This window comes from Perissodus microlepis, chromosome 7 (genome assembly GCF_051167445.1).
Source record: "Perissodus microlepis isolate ML-2025 ecotype Zambia chromosome 7, ASM5116744v1, whole genome shotgun sequence".
Lineage (NCBI taxonomy): Eukaryota > Metazoa > Chordata > Actinopteri > Cichliformes > Cichlidae > Perissodus > Perissodus microlepis.
The window spans coordinates 16,467,841-16,492,721 of record NC_140467.1 but is presented as its reverse complement, the minus strand read 5'-3'; the positions used below and the strand labels follow the sequence as shown (position 1 = coordinate 16,492,721).

General features: G+C 40.4%; 4 protein-coding genes across 6 annotated transcripts; 2 read left to right on the top strand and 2 right to left on the bottom strand.

Moving 5' to 3' along the window:
* The first annotated feature begins 1,800 nt into the window (after positions 1–1,800).
* ldhbb (lactate dehydrogenase Bb) lies at positions 1,801–7,543 on the top strand. 2 transcript variants are annotated; one of them, XM_084933841.1, is made up of 8 exons: positions 1,801–1,923; positions 3,665–3,801; positions 4,179–4,296; positions 4,520–4,693; positions 4,796–4,969; positions 5,055–5,172; positions 5,699–5,822; positions 6,896–7,543. In XM_084933841.1, the coding sequence occupies exons 2-8, from the start codon at positions 3,673–3,675 to the stop codon at positions 7,061–7,063; spliced, it is 1,005 nt and encodes a 334-aa protein (XP_084789967.1). In that variant the 5' UTR covers positions 1,801–1,923; positions 3,665–3,672; the 3' UTR covers positions 7,064–7,543. The 2 variants fall into 2 exon arrangements, with proteins under 2 accessions (XP_084789967.1, XP_084789966.1); XM_084933840.1 differs by lacking the exon at positions 1,801–1,923 and adding an exon at positions 1,943–3,301.
* Positions 7,544–7,842: 299 nt separating this feature from the next.
* LOC146382869 (spexin prohormone 1-like) lies at positions 7,843–12,898 on the bottom strand. Of its 2 annotated transcripts, XM_084933844.1 has the most exons (5): positions 10,268–12,898; positions 9,331–9,526; positions 9,184–9,243; positions 8,141–8,227; positions 7,843–8,043 (listed from the first exon to the last, which is right to left on the bottom strand). In XM_084933844.1, the coding sequence occupies exons 1-5, from the start codon at positions 10,268–10,270 to the stop codon at positions 8,006–8,008; spliced, it is 384 nt and encodes a 127-aa protein (XP_084789970.1). In that variant the 5' UTR covers positions 10,271–12,898; the 3' UTR covers positions 7,843–8,005. The 2 variants fall into 2 exon arrangements, with proteins under 2 accessions (XP_084789970.1, XP_084789971.1); XM_084933845.1 differs by having other exon boundaries at positions 9,331–12,898.
* Positions 12,899–13,012: 114 nt separating this feature from the next.
* Positions 13,013–16,590, bottom strand: golt1bb (golgi transport 1Bb). Its single transcript, XM_084933843.1, has 5 exons — positions 16,423–16,590; positions 15,692–15,783; positions 15,204–15,382; positions 14,815–14,896; positions 13,013–13,545 (listed from the first exon to the last, which is right to left on the bottom strand). The coding sequence occupies exons 1-5, from the start codon at positions 16,445–16,447 to the stop codon at positions 13,507–13,509; spliced, it is 417 nt and encodes a 138-aa protein (XP_084789969.1). The 5' UTR covers positions 16,448–16,590; the 3' UTR covers positions 13,013–13,506.
* An 877-nt stretch (positions 16,591–17,467) lies between these two features.
* On the top strand, positions 17,468–24,839 carry slc35b4 (solute carrier family 35 member B4). Its single transcript, XM_084933842.1, has 10 exons — positions 17,468–17,893; positions 19,121–19,234; positions 19,348–19,450; positions 19,552–19,601; positions 20,478–20,559; positions 20,662–20,722; positions 20,914–21,023; positions 21,135–21,210; positions 21,292–21,367; positions 22,903–24,839. Exons 1-10 carry the CDS (start codon positions 17,817–17,819, stop codon positions 23,150–23,152), a joined length of 999 nt encoding a protein of 332 aa, XP_084789968.1. The 5' UTR covers positions 17,468–17,816; the 3' UTR covers positions 23,153–24,839.
* Positions 24,840–24,881: the final 42 nt, after the last annotated feature.

The window sequence follows — 24,881 nt, the reverse complement described above, 5'->3', positions numbered from 1 at the left end:
TTATCCGCTTGGAGTAACAAGCAAGGATGCATTTACTCGAGGGGGTGTTGGAAGATTTCTCGGTGGCGGGGATTGTTTCTATTTTGATATTTTTCTAAAGTGGCGTGTTCAACTTTTTATAGCATATTGTAAAGCAATACATGCAAGTAATACTGTATCTTAATCTGAACCTTGCTGAGTTAACTCAAGTGATTTGATCATCAGGCAGCTCTCCCACAACGGACAGAAACGACAGGGGTTATGTGGGTAAGGATTCTGAATCTGTTTATTTATGATAATGTAGGCAGTGTATCATAAAATAAACTTGGTTGTTGCTAGATTATTTTTTTCTTCTGTCTGTGAATCCTTTGAGACCAATAAGTGTTTTATGCATGTTTTGTTTTTCTTTTTTGAACGCCATAGCTTTTCATTTATTGAACATTTGTTGTGATATTAAATAAGAAATCAGATATTGTAGCTTCTGTTGTCATCACTGTAAACTCATGGAGACAATTACAATCTCTGAAGTTAAAATGGTGTTCACTCTGCAGCATTACATTGCTCTCAGAAGCTAGCTTTAATTTGTTTGACAGCGGGCCTCTTCCAGACCAGGCTCCAGGATGGCCCCAGTAACCCTACCCAGGGTAAGGTAACCTGCACCATTGGTCTATAAGTCAAGGTCTTAGTTCCTGGCCCCTCACCCAGGACCAATTTGCCTTAAGAAACGCTACCAGCAGCAAATTGTCCAGGACAAGATCACTCAGTCACACAGACGCCTCCATGACAATAGAGTAGTAGGTCATAGAGTTGAGTTCAGGGTCCTCATTAAGATGCCTACAGAAAGCCTCATAGGTAAGGTGTTTCATGCACATGGTACTGGGTGAAGACCAAAGACAAGCTGGAGAGATTATGCGTCTCAGCTGGTTTAGGTACCTCCCAATATTCCCCCAGAAGATATGTAGGAAGTGGCTGGAGAGAGGGAGGTCCAGGCACCTCTGCTTGGACTGCTGCCTCCAGGACCCATCCATGGAAGGAGGGAAGGATGGATGTTAACTATTTTAATAACCGAGCAAGCACGTGCATTGGTGGCTTTTTAAAGGCGATGAAAGAATGCGTTTGCACTTTGCTGCATTTCATGCCTTCCCTCATGAACTGCACACAGTGTTTTATGAATCTTTTCTGCATGAGACTGTGTATCCCCCTGCTGGTTCACTGGTGTGTGTGCTTGTGTTTGACAAAGTGTCCTCATGACGCTCAGATCCAGCAGCGTGTAAACAAGGACTCAGCATCCAAATGCTCGATCAGTCCACACCTGCAGCTGAATCACACATCTATTTCTTGGAACAGTTTAAAGAAAAATGCAAGCTAAAATAAGTTTTTTTTTTTTTTTTAAAAGATAATTGAAAGTCAGGAATTAAAGGCAAAATTACCTAATTTATATTAGGTATATTGACATAGTGAGGTAAAAGGCAGGTCACGTCTTTACTAATTCCATCAGAGTGCGTGAGTGTTGTACTGACACTAAAACGCAGGGCTTTTTGTTTGTTAATTATTAACTTTGCTAATTCCAACCCAAAAGACCGGCTAGAAGGACAAACACCACAACACCGGCATGTGGCATTCATTCACCCACTGAATATGTAAAGTAAATGTGACAATAATGTCTGCAACAATAACAGCTCTAATTTTGGTTTATGTTTTTGGAATACGTAGTCATGTTTTGTTATTTGCATGAAGTGTCAGTGAATGATGTACCAGCTGACTGTGGTGGCCGATGGAGTGCCAAATTGAGTCTTTGCAGGGGACGGAGAGGCTTAGCCCATTAAATCCGGCAGACTGCAGGCTGACAGCACAACAGGAAGAAGAGTAGCCACACCGTACAACACAACAGAGGAGAGTCTCACTGTAGCCCAAGGAGTTATACCTGGACGCTCAACAAAACAGGTGAACCGGTATTTCCATGTTGTGTAGATAGCATAATTTTATCTTTCTGTTGTTGAAATATGTGTAGCAGTTTGTGACACCTGAATGCCTTTGGCTTTGTTTTGCTTGCATCAGTCCTCTCTTCATTCTCACTTTAGGGTGGTCCATTTCAGTTTGTGCAGAACTGTGAGTCACATTTAAGTTCACATGTACGTAGGGTCTGCTTGTGTTTACAGTGGCAGTCAGAGTATTTTTTTTTTTTAAGGGATTTGTTTTCACAACCACAAATGAAAAGTTTATGTATAAGCAGGGCAATTAGCTAGAAGATAAAATTCTGCATTACATCAATTTTATAGCTGAGTTTGGGGCTTTAGGCTTTCCTGTTGCTTTGTTTTGTCATCATGTATTCATTATATCTCATCCTCCCCCGCAGTGGCTGTTTAGGTTCAAGTTCAAGGCAGATGTAACTTTTTTCAGACGTCGCAGCCGACTACCTCACTGTGTTGGAGTACCAACCATGCTTCTACTGCAGTTGACTGAGAGTTATGAAAACTGCTGTCACCCTCCCTCCCTCCCTCCTTCCCTCCCCAATGACCTTGGATGCTAAGCCATCTCATTAACCGCTCACATTTACATGACTGGAGTGCATGGTGCTGTCAGCTGGTAATCCAGCTTCAGTCTTGGATAATGAATGGATCGTTTCAGCATTGCACTTTCAATAGCAGCATATTCAGCATTCATGCCTGCTATTAGAGACGCGCAGGGATGTTAATGTCTGTCTCTTCAAGCATAAGTGCCCCTTGCTTTACATTATTTGCAATTTGCAGTGCATGGTTTTAATCTAATTATTTCTAAATGTATCTGATGGTTGTTTAACAGCAGCATCATGTCAGATTCATTACAGGCCAGTGTTTGTACTTAGGGAGACATAAAGCAGGTCCCTTCATTCATTTAGAATAAATTATCAAGCCTTTTAAATAGAAATCAGCTGTTCTTTTGAGACTTCCCATTAGAGGTGAGGTGTAGCAGATGGAAGAAGCGTTAAGGGATTACAGTAACTCCTTTAACAGTCTGCAGTCAGTCAATCAAGTTTGGCATCCGATTATACTGCTACGTCCTCCTCGTTTGGGAAGGAGGGAGGAAGGCGAGGAGCGGAGCTCTGTGCAGCTGACAGCTCCTCCATCTAACCCTGAGTCACATGAGCTCTGTGGGACTGCTGCAGCTGAGCGGATACTTGCCTGGACCGACTGCATTGCAAAAACTGTGACTCAGGGAGGTGTTGTGGATGCAGGAGGGGGGACGGAGCTCTGTAGGAACACGACTTAGTCATCTTTCCAGGTGGCCATGCTGATTACATGGTGGTATTTATACCTTGCAGCTCGGAGCTTCATCGGACAATGCAAGTATTGCTGGTGTTTTTGTGTCTGGCCATATGTCATTTCAAGGTGAACTCTCTGCAAATAGAGAACGCGTGAGACAGGACCTAATACGTTTCTGTCTGACAGCAGATCGCCTTCTTCATACCTGCTAGAAAGGGAAATAATGCACTCTCTAGTTTGCTGTAAATGATCGAAGTGTCTTCTATGCCACTGTATGTCAGGCTTGCGTTAGAAATCCCTCTGAACTCTGACTTATTTATGAGTTGTGTGCATGCGAGGCTGCACGCAGGACCATTGGCTACTGTCGTGTCTGTGTAACATGCTTTGCTGCTTCATCTGACCCTAAACGCTCATCCCTTTCTTCTTTCATTTACACTTCTCAGCACTGAAAATGGCTTCAGTCCTGCAGAAACTGATCACACCGCTGTTCAGTGGTCCACCTGAGCCTCCGAGGAATAAAGTTACAGTGGTGGGTGTGGGCCAGGTTGGCATGGCCTGTGCTCTCAGCATCCTACTCAGGGTAAGAGTCTCACTGGTTCTGCCTCTCAGATTACCACGCTGCCTGCTGGCTGCCACGAGATTACTGATCTCTTGGTGTCTGATCTGACCGTTATCCCTTTACTGCACTTGTTAACGAGGAAACATGTATTTGTAATAAAAAAGGAAGAATTACAGTGGATGTATCCTAAAGCTGTTCAGGTTTTATTTTCATTCACTTAAATTAGATAACCCGTTTCACCGTTAGACTGAATCATACATCATAAAACAATTATTTAAGCCATTAGGCTTAAAACAGACTAGCTTGAAGCTCTCTATTACGTTCTTTTTTTCAACTAGTTCTAATGGCAACAAGCAAACTGTACTATGGATCGGTTTGACCTTGTCTGATATGTGCAGGAGCTGGCTGATGAGCTGGCGCTGGTGGATGTGGTGGAGGATAAGCTGAAAGGAGAGATGATGGACCTGCAGCATGGCAGCCTCTTCCTCAAAACCCCCAAAATAGTTGCAGATAAAGGCGAGTTCATATCGCAGACAAACACACACACACACACACATACATGCAAACACACAGGAGCTCAATCTCATAAAGCAGCCTTAGTTTTAATTAAAACTCTTTAAAAAGTATTTACAGGGTGCAGCTCACTATGGAGCTGTTTAAATTTAATTTCCCACCTTTGCAAAGGTTTGAAGGAGAATGTGAACCCAAACTGATCTGTTTTTTAAAATTTGTATTTCAGACTATTCGGTTACAGCTAACTCCCGCATCGTCGTGGTGACCGCCGGAGTCCGTCAGCAGGAGGGGGAGAGCAGGCTGAACCTCGTTCAGAGAAACGTCAACATCTTTAAGCACATCGTCCCCCAGATTGTCAGATACAGCCCTGACTGCATCATCATTGTTGTTTCCAATCCAGGTTCAGCCAACCACACAGCTCTTCTTTATTTACGTCCTCAGACATGAAATCTTGCAGTATTCACCTTTTAACACTATAAATCTCTCTCTCTCTCTCTGACAGTCGATATACTGACTTATGTGACCTGGAAACTGAGCGGGCTTCCAAAGCACCGTGTCATCGGCAGCGGCACCAACTTGGACTCGGCACGCTTCCGTTTCCTGATGGCTGACAAACTGGGAATCCACCCGAGCAGCTTCAACGGATGGATCCTGGGAGAGCATGGAGACACAAGTGGTGAGGATACCGTAGGCAATAACTGTGTATGGTGTGCACGTGTGTGTACGTGCATGAAGGTTGATGGTTTCCAGATGTGTTACAGTGCCTGTGTGGAGTGGAACAAACGTGGCTGGAGTCAGCCTGCAGACGTTAAACCCTGATATCGGCACTGACAGCGACGACGAGAACTGGAAAGAGACTCACAAGAAGGTGGTGGACAGGTAGGCTGGAGGTCGCTTAAATCTAGTTTGTGTATACAATATTTTAAAGTATGATCTTTTTAAACTCACCTGCTAGTGTTGAGCCGATATCTCTATTCACCGATGGGCAAGTTGATAACACAGTCACAGTCAATGCTGGACATGTGCACTGTCAGCAAAGAGCTGCACCTTATTGGTCGGAAACCCTGACATGGGTCAGATTTCAAACTAAGGCCAACATGGAAGCTGATCTGCAAACTTTCTCTTGAATTCTGAAATCTTTCAGGCTAAAAGTCTCTCTTTCTTTCATGCTGGATCAACATCAGCTAGTTTAAAATATTCCACAATGAGTGTGGATCTCATCTTTACCGAGTCAACACCACGTCACAATACAATGGCTGACTGTTTAGACACGACACAGACGTATCACCTATCGCTACCTTAGCTGTTACCTGTCACTGTCTTAATCAATCTCGGTGAATTTTCATGATTTTAGACACTTTAGACATGTTTTTATTTGTTTGTTTGTTTGTTTTACATCTCTTAGTGCCTACGAGGTGATCAAACTGAAAGGCTACACCAACTGGGCCATCGGTCTCAGCGTAGCCGACCTGACAGAGAGTCTCATGAGGAACATGAACAGGATTCATCCCGTCTCCACCATGGTGGAGGTAACAGACGCTCATGTTCATGTACTCGTTAAAGAATTTCCCAGTATTCTTTAAAATATAACTATAACTTTAACTAGAATTTTGAATCCAAAATGTATAAAGTGTGAGTGTAATTACCAGTTGTGTTAAATAAAGCTCTTTTTTTTCCAAGCCACTTTTCTGATAGTAAGAGTGAAACACTAAGCCAAAAAAGAATCATCAGATGTAATCATCTGTTTGGATAATCATTATATATCCCAAAAGGCAAGTTTCAAGGAAAAACGCAGAACATTTGCAGGTTCAGTGGACACGTTCTCTAGACTTGAAGCCCGGCTACCTCAGTCACTAGAGCAAGGGTGGGGAACTCCAGGCCTCAAGGGCCTGTGTCCTGCAGGTTTTAGATATCACCCTGGGTCAACACACATGAATCAAATGATAAGTTCATTACTAGGCTTCATTACCAGACATGTTGAGGAGATAATTTAACCATTTAAATCAGCTGTGTTGGATCACAGACACATCTAAAACATGCAGGACACCGGTCCTTGAGGCCCAGAGTTCCCCACCCCTGCGCTAGAGCATAAGACTGTTGATCTCAGGGTCGTGGGCTCAAGTTCCACGTTGGGTGTTCAGATTTCAACTCCACCCCCTTTGAGCTTGTGTGAGTACATATGTACTATATTTCATGATGTGTAGATGTACTAGATCAGCGGTGTCGAACTGCAGGCCTCGAGGGCTGGTGTCTTGCGGGTTTTAGATGTGTTCTTGAGCCAACACAGCTGATTTAAATGCCAAATGACCTACTCAACATGTCTTGAAGTTCTCCAGAGACCTGGTAATGAACTAATCATTTGATTCAGGTGTGTTGACCCAGGGTGATATCTAAAACCTGCAGGACACCAGCCCTCGAGGCCTGGAGTTCGACACCCCTGTTCTATACACACAGTAATGTCATATTTTAATATTTAAAAAACAATAGATCAAGAGTTCTTAAATTGCTTTCCCTATAGTGCCCCTCTTTAGACCTCTATAGCAAGTCTTTGGTATGACGCTAAGCCCATCCACATAAAGACAGTGTGCTTTGTCATCAACAGGGCATGTACGGGATCAGTGACGAGGTCTATCTGAGTCTGCCCTGCGTGCTGAACAGCGGGGGCGTGGCTAGCGTGATCAACATGACCCTGACAGATGAAGAGGTGGCCCAGCTGCAGGCCAGCGCTAACACACTCTGGGACATCCAGAAGGACTTGCAGGACGTCTAACCTGCCGGCAGGGGGAGCCGATAGCTACACCTTCCTGACTACTCATGACCTTCAGCATCACTCCACGGTCACACCAGAAAGCTTTGCCCCTCTGCACCTTCAGCCTACTGCACTATGTAGATTCCCAGATGTTTGGAGGGGTTTCATCCAGCCAGATTTAGCCGTAGGGGTCAGTTTGTGCACTTCTGCTCGCTGGAGACCAAAAGGTGACCCCAATGATGAGTGAGATGCTCTGACTCATTTGTCCTTTGCTGTGTTGCACTGTGGGACCACGTGTCATGTTGCTTTGGCAACTAATAAAAGAAGCAGGGGCTTAAAGCAATAAGTGCAGTGTTTCAGTTCTTCAGTGTTGGCTATTTATGTAGCGTGATAGAAATCTGTGAACATGGGCTTTCTCTTTTGCTGAAAGTGAAGAGCAGAGTGTTACATGTGGCCTATGATTTAACAACATGGTTCAATAAAATAAATCCTAAAACCCTGCTGGAAGCTCGTGGTGATTTTACTGGAATGTATTAGTCGATGAACTCTGTCTGATCCCAATCGTCTACCTCCGACACGGCTCTCTCAGTGACCGCTGTGAAGACAGCGCGATGACGAGTTTGTCATCCTGGTGTTAATCACTTCATGGTGTGAATGAGTGACTGGCGTAATTGTTTTAATAAGTTGACAAGGATGAGTGTAAATGGAAATCCATCCATGTGTCACACCAACAAACTGCACATGATGACAGTCAAATGAAGAGATAAACTCACGCATAAATCAGACTCTAACATCTTGCAGACGGACATTTTCATTTATTTTGCGCATTTTATTATAAGTTAAGTCAAATTTGCGACACGCAGACAAACATCAACAATAACAATAAAATGTAACAAGCAACATAAGAAACAGAAAAACATAGAAGTGGGCTCTGATGAATGTTCACAAGTGGGTTCTATTCACCTACTGATAGTCCAGGTGATTATCTGGATTGCCTGCATCTGAGGATTAAAAAAAAAGAGCCATAAATAATCTTAAAGCAGTTCAGGAGGATCTGGTAAGTCAGAGTGTTGGTGGTGATGAATTCCAAGGTTTTACCTTCTTCTACAGCTCGCTGTAGGAGTTCCAGCAAAATGGATAAAAGCAAAGAAGAGCCTCGGCCATCGCTGTTCTGCTTGTGAGTCCCTGCAGAGAATCAGAGCAGAAATGGCAGTATTTGGAAAAGAAACAAAAAACTGTGCAACCAACACATGTCCAAGGGAGAAAGAAAATACAAATATAGCTGTGTGAAGAGGAGACTAAGATTTCTTCTTTTTTTTCTTCCCTATGAAACCCTCGGAAATAAACACCCAGGATCAGGCTGATGAAATCACATATGTGGCACTTCACCCTCTTAACGCCTCGTGTATCATATTTAACACATACAGTTTTTGAGACTTCTACATCATCAGTGGGGATTATTCCCCCTTGGAAAATCTAAATAAATTCCACAATACACTCTGTTTTTGAAAAAAATTGAATTTTCTGGTAATAATTTCATTGTTCAGGCTTTAAAGGGTTAAAACAAGGAACACAAAATTAATAAGTAAACATAACAAAATGTAATATTTATTATGATTTATAACTCTGGTAATAAGCCATCACTTCAAACATGATAGTAAAATAATTTATGCATGGAGTTTTTACTCTGATGGAAATAAAATACCTGCAAACTAAAAAATTTAACAAACTCTTAAAACTGTCTAGGATTAAAAAGAAAAAAGAAAAGAAGAAGAAGCTCTCATTAATGACTGATTTAATGTAACCAGTTCAAAATCACAATATCAGCCTTATTTCTAGAGTACATTTAAAACCAACAAGCTCGACCATAGTGCTTTACAAGTTAGTGTAAAACAAACAAGATCAATAAAATGAATAAAATCAAGTAAATCATTAAAAAACTAACAAATACAATAAATGTGAGTAAAAACAAACTAAAACAAAAAGTTACCACAATATTAAGTACAAACTTATTCCAAAGAATGATTTATTACAAATGAATACAGGCTCCTAAGAGCCAAATACAATACTAGTCAGCTTACACAGAATATTTACTTGTTTATCTGATTACACTACTCGAGCTGCATCATGTATTCACACACCTGAGTGAAAAGTGCTTTCTTCCTCTCTTCTGGCACGCTCCAAAAATGAGCGTCGTCCCTCTGTAAAAGATCAGCGCACAATATTGTTTTGATCGGATAGACGTCTAAAATCTGGGTGACTGTTTGCTGCCGTCAGTGCGTTCTTACGTGCTCCTTTCAGGTATAGGATCGCCTGAGAAGTCCAGTTTCTCCTCTGAAAAGGGAAAAGAAAATTCTGTTCCAGCTCAGGCTGATCAGGGTTAAACGTGACAAAAGAAAAATACCGACTAACCTGTGGAGCAGTCCAACACTGAGAAACCAGCGACAGCAAAAGCAGCGTGACTAGTAGAGACATTGTTGAACTCTGCAACAGAACAAGAGGGGGAAAATATATGTTTTTCTGAGAAGTATACGTTTAATTACAGTCATCCAGCACAGATCTATTTCTCTGTGTTTAGATGTAAACTCACTGTAAACAAATTTTAAAGCACTTCATCGGCATCTAGATGCCAGTAATTTACAGTAAAATGTTTGCAGTAACTTTACAGTAAATTACATTTTCTGTCATTTTTATTACAGTAAATTTACTTTAAATGAAATTACAGCCACTACCTTCAAGTGAATTTACAGTTGGACACCAGTAAGTTGCAGTTTGTGTACATTATACAGTTAAAATGTATTTATAATAACAGTATTTGTAGCATATTTTCATTAATAGTGTTTTATTTTACTTTAATTTATAGCATTCTGACTTTATGTTACATGTTACTAATGTAACACACTATAATAAATCTCTGTAAGCAGGTTTAAGCAATTGCCTGTGTATTTTTAGCAAGTAAACTTCTCCTGTACACACAATTGTGAGCTGTTGTATTATACTAACACCTCACTATACTAACTAATACTGAATGACAATAGTTACATGTTTTCTGTCTGTGCTTTATTAGCTTTATGATTTATTATGCTGTATTGTGTTATAAACTGATTTTATTTTGCTCATAAATAGTAAAAGGTAGACTTAGAAAGTAAAAGTTTAATTTACTTAATTTTTTCACATTTAAGAAAATTCAAATATTATATAGAACTAAGAAGAGGGATATCTTACCATTTACTTTAAGCGTTGTGCTCTCCTGCAGGTTGCAGCTGGTTTAAATGTTTAATGTTTCCCTGTCAGTGCAGTCACATCGTTTGTAAGAAAAAACCAACCGATGACGCTGACAGGTGTCTTAATCACTTCACACCTACTTCTTCAGCTGACGGTGCTGTTAAAGATGTCGCTGCACATTAATCGCAGACACATGAGAGACAATCAAACTTTTAAGTCTTGCGAGCAGCAGAGTATTTTCACAGGGTCACTGCAGGACGACAATGCCGGTGAGATTTTATGAATGAAGTTGATGCGGTGATGAGGTGGCAGGTGCAGATGCCTACGGGAGGCCTGAGGCTGAGAATAAGACAATTCTAGTCCTTCAAGGAACCTGTGTAATCTGTAAATCTATTTTATTGCCTACAACTGATTTGTCCATATCCATGACTTCAGTAGGTCTTCTCCCAAATTGCGGTCATCATTGTGAGGAGCACTACTTGCTCATAGGGGGCGGAGTCATATGATTGTTCAAGTGTCTTGCTAATAATTGTGCTAATTAATAATTGCAGGGTCTTTGTCTCTGAAAATATAGCGCCTTGGGGCGACTGTTGTTTTGAACTGCAGCTATGTAATGAAACTAAAGTGAATGGTGGTCTTTGCTAAAATAAGACCAGCACTGTATTAATGTGAACTATGGATGAACTTAAGTCTTGCCGTGGCTTAAGTGCATTGGTCCTTCAGCCAGGTGAGCTAAAAATATACACATACTAATACATTTTAACCTCTCAAACATTTTCTAAGAGACATTTAGGCCTTTACTATCACAACATTCACTGGCAATTAATGTGTTTATTTCAAAGGCAAATATAAGTGTAGTTAAATTAAATGTGTTTGTTCTACCAAGGCTCTAGCAAAAATATTTAAGTAACCCATCATTAGTTTTTCTTCCACTTTTATTATGAATGCAGTGCATTTGCTTGAAGATGATGGATTTGTATCAAAGTTTGAGAATGTGGGTTCGACATGAGGAGCAGAAGCCTGGATCAGCTGAAAGCATGAAGGACATTGGATGACACGAGGACCTTGAATTTATTTGTTATTTTTGTTTCAACTGTTTTAGAAACTTCACACATACATAAATCTCTGTTTATGACATGTACACACTGTGTATAAACAGTTAATTAGTTTTGAATTATAAATCAAATCTCTGCTATGTGAATGCTTAAAGGGAACGTATTATCATTTCACAGTGGTTGACGTTGTCATATAAAGCTGGCTTAAGACTCTGTCACATCAGAGTAAACACCAGTTTGATGACCAACCTTTCCATCAGAAGTTGACCGTACAGCACCCTCAACCACTGAGTGACCACTTTGAATCACAAAGTGACCACACAGGTCGCCTGTTGGGAGGCAACCTGTCTGCAGACAATTGCGGGCCACTCGGACTAACTGCAATCACTCTCAGGCAGATTGGTGAATATTTACAATGCCGACCAATTAAAAACGCAGAGTGCCTACACACTGCAATCTAAACAAGTCAGTCTGTGCCAATCAGCGCAACTCATCTGCAACACGCCTCAACTGGTTTCCAGCTGCTTATATAGTTAAATCCCTGTCCTGTAACAACACCGTCACTTTTTTTTGGATGAATTTGTTTCAAATCAATGAGTTTTCAGCTGGACTCTGAATCTAAATAGTTTAGACTTCTGTTTATATACAGAAATTTATGCTAGTAAATCTTATATATATTATTGGGTATAACCACCGTATTATCACAAACAGATTGCATGTGGATGCCAACTTGAGCACATTCAATCGTACACTGATAGCAGACTGAATCCATTTAATGCTGTTGTATTGCCACCTTTGAATCCAGCAACTGACTACAAGTGGTTGCAGACTTGGTCCCTGCCTCTGAAGCAACCAAGACAATGAGATTAGTTTACTGCACACGATCATACAGTCTCCAACCGCCTTCTTCCTTTGTGACTGAAGCATTAAAGCAGGGGTGCCAAACTCCAGTCCTCGAGGGCCGGTGTCCTGAAACTTTTAAATATGTCTTGATGCATTCTCAATCATCCAGGTACCTGGAGATGGGGGAAACCTGCAGTCAGCTGAGACTGAAGAAGTCACTTGGATGACTGACGAAACGTTTCTCCCACTGAAAATGCTACGTCCAGATGAACAGAATCAACCTTCGGAGTTTTAAATATGTCCCTGCTGCAACAACCTGAATAAAATTAGTAGGTCATTAGCAAGACTTGACTACATGCTCAGGTGGCAACACCTAACCATACTGAAGTTTAAATAAATGTAAGTAAATATAAGTTTTTGGAAGAAAAAAAAAAGTACTTTTGAAAGTACTTTTATTGTACCATGTTAATTTACTCATGAGCTGCTGTAGCATGAATCAAATGGATGAATTGCCACCTCAGCATCAGTCAAGTTCTATAAAGTCTAATGACCTACTGATTTTATTCAGGTGTGCTGCAGCAGGGACACATGGAAAAGTTTCAGGACACCGGCCATCGAGGACTGAAGTTGAACACCTGTGCATTAAAGGGTAAAACAGCTTGTTTCAGAGGACATGTGCATTAGAGGAGCTTCACCAAGGCCCAGTATGGGTGAACCATGTAAAGCTCTTCTAGTAGAGTCCATGAATAGAAGATGGAGCTGGGCTTCTTTTAGCAAATCATACTGTTATTACCCAAAACGCAGGTAAGATCTGGGACATCTAAATTACTTATGCTACAAAACAAAATTTATAAAATGCACACTTTATTTCAAGCGCTTAGAAAAGTTACAGTTAAACATCTCCATCCAGGACAATATAAACTGTTTTTACATTTCTGCCACATTTAGCTCAACCGCACATTTTTAAAGTATAAAATTCCACTAACTCTTCATGGAGGAAAAAAAAAGGCCCTCAGTGTCAGTTCAGGCACACAGATGCTGTCACTGTCCTCTGAGTTAATCCAGTGGTCCCAGATTATCAGTCCATAAATATCAGAGTGGAATGACATAAAAGAGAAACTGCTTTCAGCCTTAAAAAAAAAAAGATCTCTTGGTAATGTTATCCAGTAGCAGTCAGAAACAGTTTCCCTCTAATAGAATTAAATGTACAGTCAGTCAGACATCCACAGATGCGTGTGTCTTTTGTGCAGAGTAATGTTTGGATTCACAGCTCTGGAATGGCAATGGTCAAAATATACAGTCACCATGAGACGGTAAGAAACGCTGAAACTGTCCTCTTTGTTATACCATCGTGTTGCTCTCACCAATTTTGTCCACCAGCTGAAATAAAACATGAAAAAGGGCAGAATTATTTACGAGTTGTTATGCGAAGGATGATTTAAAATAACATGTATGAAGCAGAACATGCAAGGATAATGATGTTGATAATGCAGTGAGGTTTTTATATTGGTAAACAGCTGTAAAATATTAGCGACCACGGCAGAATTATCTGATCTTGGACGCTGACGGTTTCCAAGAAACTACAAAAGGCTTCAAAGACACGAGACTGAGCGGGGAATCCCATGAGGCCGTGCTCAGGACAACAGGGACCCTGTTATTAGACTAGATGAGAGAAAGATCAGAGCCCTGTCATCTAAATAACCTTCCTCAGCTTTTGGAGCCATTTCACTCTAAAAATCTTTAAAGCCCACATAGATCAACAAAGTAATATCAGCTTCTTTAAAAATGTTCAGCTGCTTTTTGCCGTAAATGCCATTTGTATCATCTAATGGAAAAGTTCATGTTTAGCTTAGAGAACTAATCCCCAAATATTTTGATAATCAATTCTTTGCACTTAACATTATTCAAATATGAATAAAGAAAACAAATCCCTGGTTCCAGCTTCTCAAGTGCAAGACTTTAAATGGTGTATTTTAGTCATATATGGTGGTAAACTGAATTTTATTTAGCACAAATGAAACAAGACAGTTTCATATTCGTATAATTATACTTGCATGACTTTTTAGACAACAGGCTGCAAATACCAATTTTTTCCATGTCTGCCAAAGACTGTACTTAAAAGATGGAGGAGGCCACCGTGACACCCTTTGATTAGCAAAATTCTGCTTCCAGGCCTTGAGCTTAAATAGATGCAAGGTGCGGATCAGACGATGAGTCTGAGTGACTCGGCCACAACGTAGGTGGCGTACCCTGCTATTTCAACTACAGCTGGAATCTTATGTACACAGTGGACATCATGTTGTATTTAATGAAACCTGAAAGTAGCAACTGAGACCATAACCTAAGCAGGAGAGCCAGAAGCCATTTTCTCATGCACTTCTATAGAATCTGACTTCTTACTGCAACCAGAGAGGCTTACATAAAAGAAAACTGCAGGTGCACTCAGAGAGCACCTTCTCCACCATGACCAACTTTTATTATTACTGCATCAAAGATTAGTGGAATCTTCCACAAAGTTTCATCAAATTCAGACAGTGTTTATTTACTGTTAGTCTTGCAGACAAACGTCATTGAAAGCCTTATAAAGCTAAACAATATTTGTGATTAGTGACCCTTATCAAGGTTAAAGTGCCCGAGAGTGACACTTACCGCACTGATCCCCGGTAAGCTGAGCAAAGACCCGAGCACGGGCACTCGTCTGATGAATCCGACTGCCACCGGGAAGAATCCCCTGTTAACGAGTGCAAGAATCAAGTGAGACTTGGAAATTGTTTTGGACATGTGCAGAGGAGAGATAGTGGATACTGGACAAAAGATGTTGAATATGGAGCTGCCAGGCAGGAGGAAAGAAGGAAGACGGCAGAAGAGGTTCATGGATATAGTGAAGGAGGACATGCAGAGGGATTGAGGTGACAGACAAAGGACGTTAGGTATTGGGTGAGATTCGGGTAGATGATCCACCGTGGCAACCCCTAATAGGGAGCAGCCAAAAGAGGAAGAAGAGGAAAAGGAGTTCAACCCTTTCTGATTGAGCTGACCTGAATAAGAGGAAGAAACCGTAGATCTCCAGAACAACCCCAACAATCGGCCAGCCAAGCAGAACCACCAACACTCCTCCCAGGAAGAAGCTGGTGGCTTTTAGTTTGTGCCTCTGGAAGAAAAACCTGAAGGTACGCTCGAGGCCGATGACGAACGACAGTCCGGAGACAAACAGAATCTGCACAGGAAACAACATGTCACGAGTCCAACATCTTTTAGGTTATATAGGGTTGACTTTCACACTGTGTTATAGGCACTGATTATATAGTTCTGTGCTCACAGCAATTTTTAAATTAATAATTTCCCCGATATAAACATTCATTTTCAACATCTGTTTCCTTTTTACTGCCCTGCTCTAGAGCAGCAAAGAAAAGATCAACTTCCACTCACATCAGCAAATGTGATCATATGGACCAACAGCCAAATGGCAATCAACAATACAGGTACTACTCTGATATATCAATGAACCCAAAAACCATCAACTCACATTTCCAATGGCAAGGAGAGCTTTATCAAAAAACAGCATCATCCCAAAGAAGAGGAAAAACACACCAAACCCCGTCAGTCCCATCCCAATCTCTGCAGACATCAAAAAAAGAAAGAAGTCATTAATACGTCGCATGATCTACTTTGGTTTACATGGATTTCAATTTTATTAAAGAAATGCAGAATGACTATTCATTAAGGGGGGTATTCATATTCATTTCCAGCTTCACATTTTATTACAGGGCAGCTTTGCATGATCCAGTCCAAAATAAGCCTTGTTTATCTTACAGTGGGACTCTGGATTAGCCAGCTGTCTGATTTTTTTTTAATTCTATTCCTCTCATTTTAAGCAAGCTTTCTTATTATTGGCTGCCCTTTGCAGACAGAAGGTTTGAACAGCAGGTAGGTGGGACTTCTGTGCTGACATCACACAGCCAAGTGTAAAAAACAACAACAAAAAAAAAACCAAGCAGTTAAATGACTCGTGCACATACGCTAACCTCGTTGGTTTACACTTCGGCTGTGCTCAATATACGTTTTTTTTTTTTTAAACAAGAAACAAGTGAAAAAGAAAAAAAAAAGTTCCCCTTTACAGCTACTTCACGTGGTGACGTAGCGTTGCTCTCAGCCAATCGTGTTTGAGCTGCTGGCCTCGTACATTCAGCTAAACCCGGTTTCGCACAGAAACACCAGAAAGACAAAGAACAGCATAGAAACAGAAGCGGCTCTTACTTTGTGAATCCGTGAGCGAAATCATTTTGGTATCCGCTGAAGACTCTGTCCAATCACCAAGTGGTCGCAACGACTCAAACTGGCAGCTTTACGAAAGCAGCGTAGCCAAAGTGTTGATGCTACAAGCGGCAGTAGCAGCAGTGGAGGCAAAGGTAGCGGTTCATTACGCAACCACGTCAGCCGGAGCCACGTATACGCGCACTCCAGCAAAGATCGTCTATGATGACACTCACTGATCCAACACACACTCTGCCAGTTTAGCTGTCTGTGTTTGCGCGTTTAGAAAATAAAAGTACTTGTTATCCTTTGGTCTTATTAATTTGATTTATTTGGCTGTTGTAATCATTCAACTGTAAGACATTTGTAGTCCAAAAATATATAAGGTGTCATATCAGATAATTATTAGATGTTTCAAATTGTAAATGTTATTGATATTGGATCGATGCTAGCGCGAAATAATCAGTACTTTATTTTTATCCCTCAAGTTTAGTATGTAGATCATTGAATTGTGTGGGTTTTTTTTTAATTAAAACATTTGAAAAAAGAATAATGTCTGAACCTTTATTGGCTTGACTGTCACATCTATTTTATCTATAGCCTATAACATATTTAAAAACAAAGTCCGTCAGAGACAGGCATATTACATTCCAGCTCTCCAAAAAGGTCATTGTTAAAATCCATGAAACGCTGATTGTGTTAACTTTTTATTATGGAAAGTAAAACCACAGTGATTTAAATCTTTTCAAAATTTGCAAATGGATGATGATTCATGTCATAAATCCCAGCACCCTGCTCTTCCCTATATAAGCTCCCTTCATAGATTAAAAGTAATAGTATCAGTAATAATCTTCCTGTATTTACTTGGTATCAAATCGATACCAAAATTTGCACGATCATAGTTCATAGTGAGCAGCTCCCCTGCTCCAACAGCCTTGCGTGGCTTCATGTACCTATAAAATGAGGCAGAGTGATATATCTCATTATTTTTCAGTCTGTAATGAGCTGCGCATGCGTGTCGTCAGAGCTGCGCCGTGATTACGCTGAAAGCCTATTTATTCATTCGTTTGTTACATTTTTCACTAATATTCACATGCAGTGTTGCTTCCTGTACAATACGTGTTTTTAATTCGTAATCTGTTACATGAAACTATAAATATTACGCACACGGGAAACCCCTTTTCCTGTTTTTTAAATAAACTACAACTCCCATGAAGCACCTGGAACAAGGAAGAGCGAAATCTCGGATTCAGACGTGTTCAGCTGAAACCGGAGTTTGTGTGAAAGCACAAGAAGTCGGACACACAAACCGCTGCCGTAATGCAAACATGCTCCGTTCATTGTCCCGTTTGATTAAGTGACACATCTTCCACCGAGTTTTTCCCGCCGTGAACACCATGGGGCCCGTGTTTGCCGTTGTTCTTGTTTTTGTCGGCTGTTGTAGCAATGTGGTGTTTCTGGAGCTGCTTGTGAGGTCAGTGAGAAACTTAGACCGTGTCTACACCAATGACTCGTGAAGACTTTACTTCACAAACGTTTGTGTGAACAGTTTGTTTTTAGATTCCTCGTTGCACAGGTGTTTTCACTGAATTCATACAGGAAGTGAAGTCTCATTTGCATGTTTGTCTGAGTGTTACTAAGCTACCCTTCTCCTCCTGAATGATTTTAACTGTCGTTTTCAACGGTTTTTGCTTCATACAAATCATACTTGATCAAGACGTTTTTTAAGTTACTCCTGACCTCACGTAGTTAATGGATGGTGTTAACGAGAAAACTGGCTACGCTGCGTGCAGTATATGTAGCAGAGCAGTATCACTGTGTCATAATCACTTGCATTACGAGTTTATGCTGGAAGGAGTTCAGTCTTTTGACATGTACTTTGTGCTTCTATGGTGTTTCTGTGTTATCAGCTGTTGGTCAGTGTTACTGAAGTGAAAGTAAGAGAGTGGTTTCCTGTAGTTAGTGACATTCTATGGAAATACTTTTACTGCACACTTATTTGGTACACTTTGCGAAAGGTCCAAGTTTGGACCTTTTGCCTTCAGAACTGTTTAATTCTCCCTGGCAACAGATTTAACAAGGTGCCTGTGATTGGCTGATGAGATAATTTATTTAACAAGAGCTGAGCAGGTATTCCAAATAAAGTGTCAGGTGACTATGTGTATGCACAGTGTCAATACTATACACACCCATATTTGGGGTGTCTGTCAGCACCTTGTTTTAGTTGTTTGTTTTTATCCCCCTTCCTTAACTGTGAAAGTTGTGCGTCCATACAGGTGAGGCTGGGTGTAAATCTGAGTGTAAATTTAAGAAGTTCTGAATATATAATCACAGCACTTGTGCAGACACCTGGCTCATATTCATGTAGATATCCCTATGTCTAGAAACAGCCATGCAAAAGCCTGCTCATGGTATAGTAGCCATAGATTGGGCCACATTACCAAAGACTAAAACTAAAGATTTACTTCTATCTTTATTTTCTTTTAGCACATTTATTCTGAGGCTAGTTTTTATTTTCATTACAGTTACATAATGCCATTCAATTATACTAAGTGGGTATGTAGATCAGAGAAAAAGTTATATATATATTGCTCTCGTCTTTTTTTCCAGTGTATTCATTTTTGAAATGTCTGTCGTTAGCATTAAATGATGCATTATTAATTAACTCGTGGCTCTTTTTCTTTTTCTTTTTTTTCCATAGAGATTTTCCAGGATGCGGCAACATAGTCACCTTTGCTCAGTTTGTCTTCATTGCATTGGAAGGTTTCATCTTTGAAACAAACTTTGGACGCAAGAAACCAGCAATACCTATTAGGTGAAAATTAAATAATTTATTAACAAAAAAGATTGATGTGAATATTCTTCAGCTGGTGACTTTTTAAAGCTGACACTGAATCACATTGTCCCTTATTTATTTATTTTTTTCAGTAACTATGTGATCATGGTGACCATGTTCTTCACTGTCAGTGTGATCAACAACTACGCTCTCAATTTCAACATCGCCATGCCTCTACACATGATCTTTAGATCAGTAAGTTTCACACTATGACTCTTGAATGTTTCCTGTTATCACTGACCATCACTTCCTTCACCAAAGCCTGATCTCTGAACTGTTTTCTTGTTTCTCTGTAGGGATCACTAATCGCTAACATGATCCTGGGAATAATCATCCTGAAGAAAAGGTACCCAGCATCCCCCAACAACATACACAACGTTTCCCCACTATGTTTTTGACTTTGTAAATTTAGCAACTAGAATGCTTCATGGAGTGTACTTAATGACCACACACTTTGATTAAATGCTAATAGGATCAATTTTTTGCTGACAGAGATTATAATGATCAGGGTTTTATTCCGTGGACAGACAGTTGCAAAAATCCCTGCATCTGAACTGATTCATTCATATTTCACAAAGATAATCCCGTGTTCCACAAATTTGGCTGTTTTATAGAAATAAAATCATCTTCACCAGATCCTGTTGGAGCAGTTTTACTACGACAGTCTGATTTACACATTCATCTTCATTGTCTTGAAAGTTTGTAGTGGTGCTGTCTACAGTACCCATCATTATATTTTATACATTGATAGTTTTAAAGATGGACATAGCAGCCAGGTTGGACAAAGGAAGCTATTGTGGAAACACCTGCACTATATCTGAAGGCCACCAGATGACGTTTGCTTAGGTTGCAAAAATACTTCCATACTATAGAAGTCTATGGGAGGAAAAGCTGTCTGTGTTCCCCTCTCGGTCACTCGGTTTTGGTTATATTCAGTAACAAATACATTCTATTTTGTAAATCTTGGTTACATTATGTTTATGAACGGAGAATTATCCGCTCATTGGTTAATGAGTCAGCTTTCCTCCCTTCCTTGTCCCAGCCAAGTTTTCAACCAAGGTGGCGACAATGAAAACGCTCATCTCAGGGCTTAAAAATGCAAATTTTATTCACTTTTTTTCAGCTGTGTAGTTGAAGCTATTGAAAAGAGGAAGCTTTCAAATCTAAATAAAAGTTGAAAAGAGTCGTAGTGAATCTACCCACATTTTTCTTCTCTCTGCAGATATTCGGCCAGCAAATATCTGTCTATAGCCTTAGTTTCTGCAGGTATCTTCATCTGCACCATCATGTCTGCCAAACAAGTGGTGAGTCCTCTGCAGAACACTGGGTACTGCTGCAGTTTGACTGTGAGTCATTTTAGCATTTGTTTAAGTGTGCTCTCATAAACTGCACTCCTGATTTTGCAGAATGTGTCAAATATGGGTTCAGAAGACCAAGGCTTTTACACCTTTATGCACTGGCTTATAGGTGAGTGGCAGCTGATGCTGGCTTTTTGCAGATATGTGAATATCGGTGTGCATGTTTAGTAGTAAGTCGCAAGTTTCTGTCCAATCATTTTGTGTGTTGGAGGCATTTGCAGGGGTGGGAAGTTTAGAATAGAAACATAACACTTCATGTCATGTTGATAATCCATATACATGTTGTACGGATGCATTCAGGTATCGCCATGTTGACCTTTGCCCTGCTGATGTCTGCGAGGATGGGCATTTTTCAGGAGACGCTGTACAAGAAGTATGGAAAACACTCCAAAGAGGCGCTCTTCTACAATGTGAGTTTTCCTCCAGCACCAACAGCCCAGGAATTCACTCCACAAATGTTTTCATGGAGCTGTTTTAAAATGTGCAATCCTTTAACATGATTCCTTTGCATCTTTTTGCAGCACTGCCTGCCTCTGCCGGGCTTCCTGCTTCTCTCTACAAATATCTACAACCACTGCGTCCTCTTCAGTCAGAGCAGTGAGTGCCATCAATTCATTCTGGGAGTCTTTTTCAGAGTGCGTGTTTCATCACAGGTGTCAATGATTACTTTCTTTGCAGCTCCCATGCTGATTCCTGGGGTCGAACTGACCGTGCCGATAATGTGGATCTACCTGCTGATCAATGTCATCACACAGTATCCTACCAAAACAAGTACTTTTGCAGTTTGCTTGTACTGTTTTTCTCTTTTTCTACTAAACACAATATCACAGTTCATAACTTGCTTTTTTCCCCCAGCAGCTAAAAAATATAAACTGGGATTCACAGAGTCAGCAGGTCTTAGTCCCACAGATGGTAGCTTCGCTTCTCGGGCGAGCTCACAGATCAAGTGTCCGAACATGTTCACAGCACTGAGCCCGGTTTCTGTGACAACATCAGTGAAGTAATACCCTCCCGTTGTGAGGCCAGCTCATGTTTCCCCTGAGTGGGTGGACAACTCTGTGCTGATGAAGGCTTGTCTGGTTTTTCTTTTGTTTAAATAAAGGCATGAAAGGCACTGCTGTAAAGGAAGAAGGTTCTTGGATTTTTATACCAAAAGTCAAAACTACAGCGTGGTTTTAATCATTGAAATTTTATACATCACCTCTTGCTCTAAGTAGAACAGCTGACTCATCAAATTTCATTGTTTCTGAGCATCAGCTGAATTTTGATTACTGACTTTGCCTTTATTTATAATGATAAAACAGGGTTATTTGGGCAAAGCTGCTTATGTTAAGGCAGCAGTAACACCACTGAAAAGTCGTTTTGTTACTCATCAAATTTGACCCATTATGCGCTGTTTTTAATGCTTAATTCTTATGCTGGTTCCTGGTTGGGCCTCTCAGCTCATCCACTGTATTAAATTAAATATTTCAACTGCTTCCCTTTAAGGCCACACGGCTTTCTGATTGGCTGCTCTTTGCAAACAGAAGGCTTGTACAGCAGGTGGGTGGGGCTTTTGTGCTTAGAACCGAAGCGTGTCTGAGATAACTTTGGTAGTGATATCCTTTTTATTTGACATAATGCAAAGCCATGTGTTCAGAGCAGTCTGAAACCAGAGCTTATGGTTCACAGAGATTACTTGTACATATACTGATTCATTTGAAATTCAGGAAACATTCATGGGGATTCAGCTTTTGTAGTATGTATGTGAACTATAATGCTGTCTCAGTAAGAGAAACAGTATGACCCAGAATCTAAATTCGTGCTGTAACAACTGCTAAAATAGTTTGTAACACAAAGTAATATTATAAGTGAGAAAACTAAAGAGTGGTCCTTACTTTTTTACTTTAAAAAAATGAAAGTTTAAGTTGTTTTCCTAAATATTTGTAAACTAATATTAATTAATGGAACTAAACTATAAATCAGCTGTAAAATAAAACCTTAATAATCCACTATGGGCTTCATAGAAAAATGTTAATTAAAATAAATACTACAATAATTTACCAGAATAATTTTATATTACTACCAAAACTAGGTTTGAATATTTCTGTTATACACGGGATCACGATATTAACTGATTAATCCCTGCCTGATCTGTCCAGTGATGCTGATCGTGAAAAATAACATTAATTAAATGGCGGTTTAGCTAACGAGGTCAATTGACACAGACCGTCTTAGCAACACGTGAAGAAATTAGGTTTTTGTCTTCTGTATCTCAAGTCTTGTTGCAGTCTTTAACCGTTTCTTCAGGTACGTGTGCATCCGTGGTGTTTTCATCCTGACCACCGAGTGCGCCTCACTGACGGTCACGCTGGTGGTGACGCTCAGGAAGTTCCTCAGCCTCATCTTCTCCATCATTTATTTCCAAAACCCCTTCACCGCCTGGCACTGGGTGGGGACGGCCGTGGTCTTCGTCGGTACTCTTCTGTACACGGAGGTGTGGAGCAGCGTGCGGGCGGCTCTACGGGGACCCGACGCCAAAGAGAAGAAGGCAGAGTGACGAACCAGACTGGCGGTGGACAGAAAATCAGTTATCGTGTTGGACGTAGAGTGATGTTGTTATCCTGCAGCAGTTTTATGCAGTTTTAGGGTCATTTAGATTTATACTTGATTACACGGTGCGCAGTCATACACCACCTGAACAGTTTAAAGTATGGTGGTGTTCTGCATTTTTATTGTTGTCAGCAAATCCCATGAACAGATCAAATCCAGCAGAGTAAACGTTCCTTCACACATACAGAGACAAACTAGTCGGCCATAGCTCTCGTAATCTGGGGTCTATTTTGTTCAGTGTTTACATTCTCTGCTACATCTGGTCTTTTGTACCAAGACATGTCTCGCTGCACATTTTGTTTCTTGAGTTCACCACACAATAAGCTAAAAACTGGTTTTAAAAAGCTTTTGTAGCTGATGCATGAAACTGATTGATTTGGAACAGTGACATCAATGTGAGCTAGCTTGGATGTTGCTCACAGCCAGGCTGATTATTAAAAATCAGCACAGATTTATTGCTAGGAGCTTTTTGAGTCAGTTGAGCCAGATCTCATTCATGATGGATTTATTTATTTTAATTCCACATGTGAATGAATCTGTGTTTTGTCTGTCTGTGCTCTCTGACTCCAAGCACCAAGCCCATTCGCTGTGACTGAAGATGTAGATCTCTAAAACCAGCTATAGTCAATATTTTTACACTACTTGATCACGTGACTACTTGATTATGGTGATGAACCCACAGAGAGTTTTCACCCTCTCTCCAGGCCCAAAGAGATACATGCCATCATTTACCCCAGAACTTGTTTTTCTTGTGCTTGATTGCAGAAAGTTGTAAAAACGACTTACTGTGAGCTTCCTGTCAAGCATTTTACCACAAACTTGAAGAGTGATTATTAGTCAGATTAAATTGTCTTTTTTTTTTTTTTTCATACAAAATCCATAAACATTCCTTGTTTCCGCTTGACAAACAGACTCTAGGTAAAGATGTTTTCAGTGTTTAATCTGTTATAATTATAATGATAGATTTGAAGGGGAAAGAAATATCTGTTTGCAGCATGTATATGCTGTGTCGACAGTTTTACTGCCCCCTGTGGCCAAAACGTCAGATTTTCACACTTAGTCACACTTTTCCAGCCGGTGTCATTTAACGAAATCGTTTCTGAATACAGCTGGAGACTGTTTTTATCAGGACGAGTGAATATTGTATTTTGTAGGTACTGTTCGAAGTGTGTGATTGGGGGTCTGGTGAGAGCTTTGTCAGCCAGTGCAACAGTGTGGGTCAGTGTTGTGTTGTAATACTTTGGCTACACAGATTCTGAGTTTGGTCTTTTCATTGGATTTGCTAACAGTAGGAAAAATACTAATACTCTCATATTTACGTGTTTTAACATTAGTACCTCGTTATGGTGCGTTCACAGACACAAATTCAGTGCCACTTTTCTTTTTTGTCTATGACTTTGTTTGGATATCTATTTTTTTTTAGCCTCTAGCTGCTCCAGGTTCGTGTTCATTTTAAGGACTTCACCGATTCGTGTGTGAAGAGCTGCTGGAGTCAGATTGCGTGATTAGATAGGGGGGCAGGTTATGCAGTGCATATAGTCCCCGTGTCCTTGTCATATTGTCTCAGGTGTATTTGTCAACAATAAATCTTTACACTCCCTGGTGATTGAAATTAAAGTGGCAACATAACTGAAGACTGAGACTGTCTTTGTTTTTATTTTTTTATCTGTGCATGC

Excerpts from the sequence above, each read along its gene's own strand:
- slc35b4 (XM_084933842.1), top strand. The coding sequence starts at position 17,817 with ATGGGGCCCGTGTTTGCCGTTGTTCTTGTTTTTGTCGGCTGTTGTAGC. Across the intron at positions 19,451-19,551 it reads TACACATGATCTTTAGATCA|GGATCACTAATCGCTAACAT; the intron begins GTAAGTTTCACA and ends GTTTCTCTGTAG. Across the intron at positions 21,024-21,134 it reads AAGAGGCGCTCTTCTACAAT|CACTGCCTGCCTCTGCCGGG; the intron begins GTGAGTTTTCCT and ends ATCTTTTTGCAG.
- golt1bb (XM_084933843.1), bottom strand. The coding sequence starts at position 16,447 with ATGATTTCGCTCACGGATTCACAAA. Across the intron at positions 15,784-16,422 it reads TTCGCTCACGGATTCACAAA|AGATTGGGATGGGACTGACG; the intron begins GTAAGAGCCGCT and ends TGATGTCTGCAG. Across the intron at positions 15,383-15,691 it reads CTCTCCTTGCCATTGGAAAT|ATTCTGTTTGTCTCCGGACT; the intron begins GTGAGTTGATGG and ends TTTCCTGTGCAG.
- ldhbb (XM_084933840.1), top strand. The coding sequence starts at position 3,247 with ATGCTGATTACATGGTGGTATTTATACCTTGCAGCTCGGAGCTTCATC. Across the intron at positions 3,302-3,664 it reads TCGGAGCTTCATCGGACAAT|CACTGAAAATGGCTTCAGTC; the intron begins GCAAGTATTGCT and ends TACACTTCTCAG. Across the intron at positions 5,823-6,895 it reads CCGTCTCCACCATGGTGGAG|GGCATGTACGGGATCAGTGA; the intron begins GTAACAGACGCT and ends TGTCATCAACAG.
- LOC146382869 (XM_084933844.1), bottom strand. Across the intron at positions 9,244-9,330 it reads CCTATACCTGAAAGGAGCAC|AGGGACGACGCTCATTTTTG; the intron begins GTAAGAACGCAC and ends GATCTTTTACAG. Across the intron at positions 8,044-8,140 it reads ACAGCGAGCTGTAGAAGAAG|ATGCAGGCAATCCAGATAAT; the intron begins GTAAAACCTTGG and ends TTTAATCCTCAG.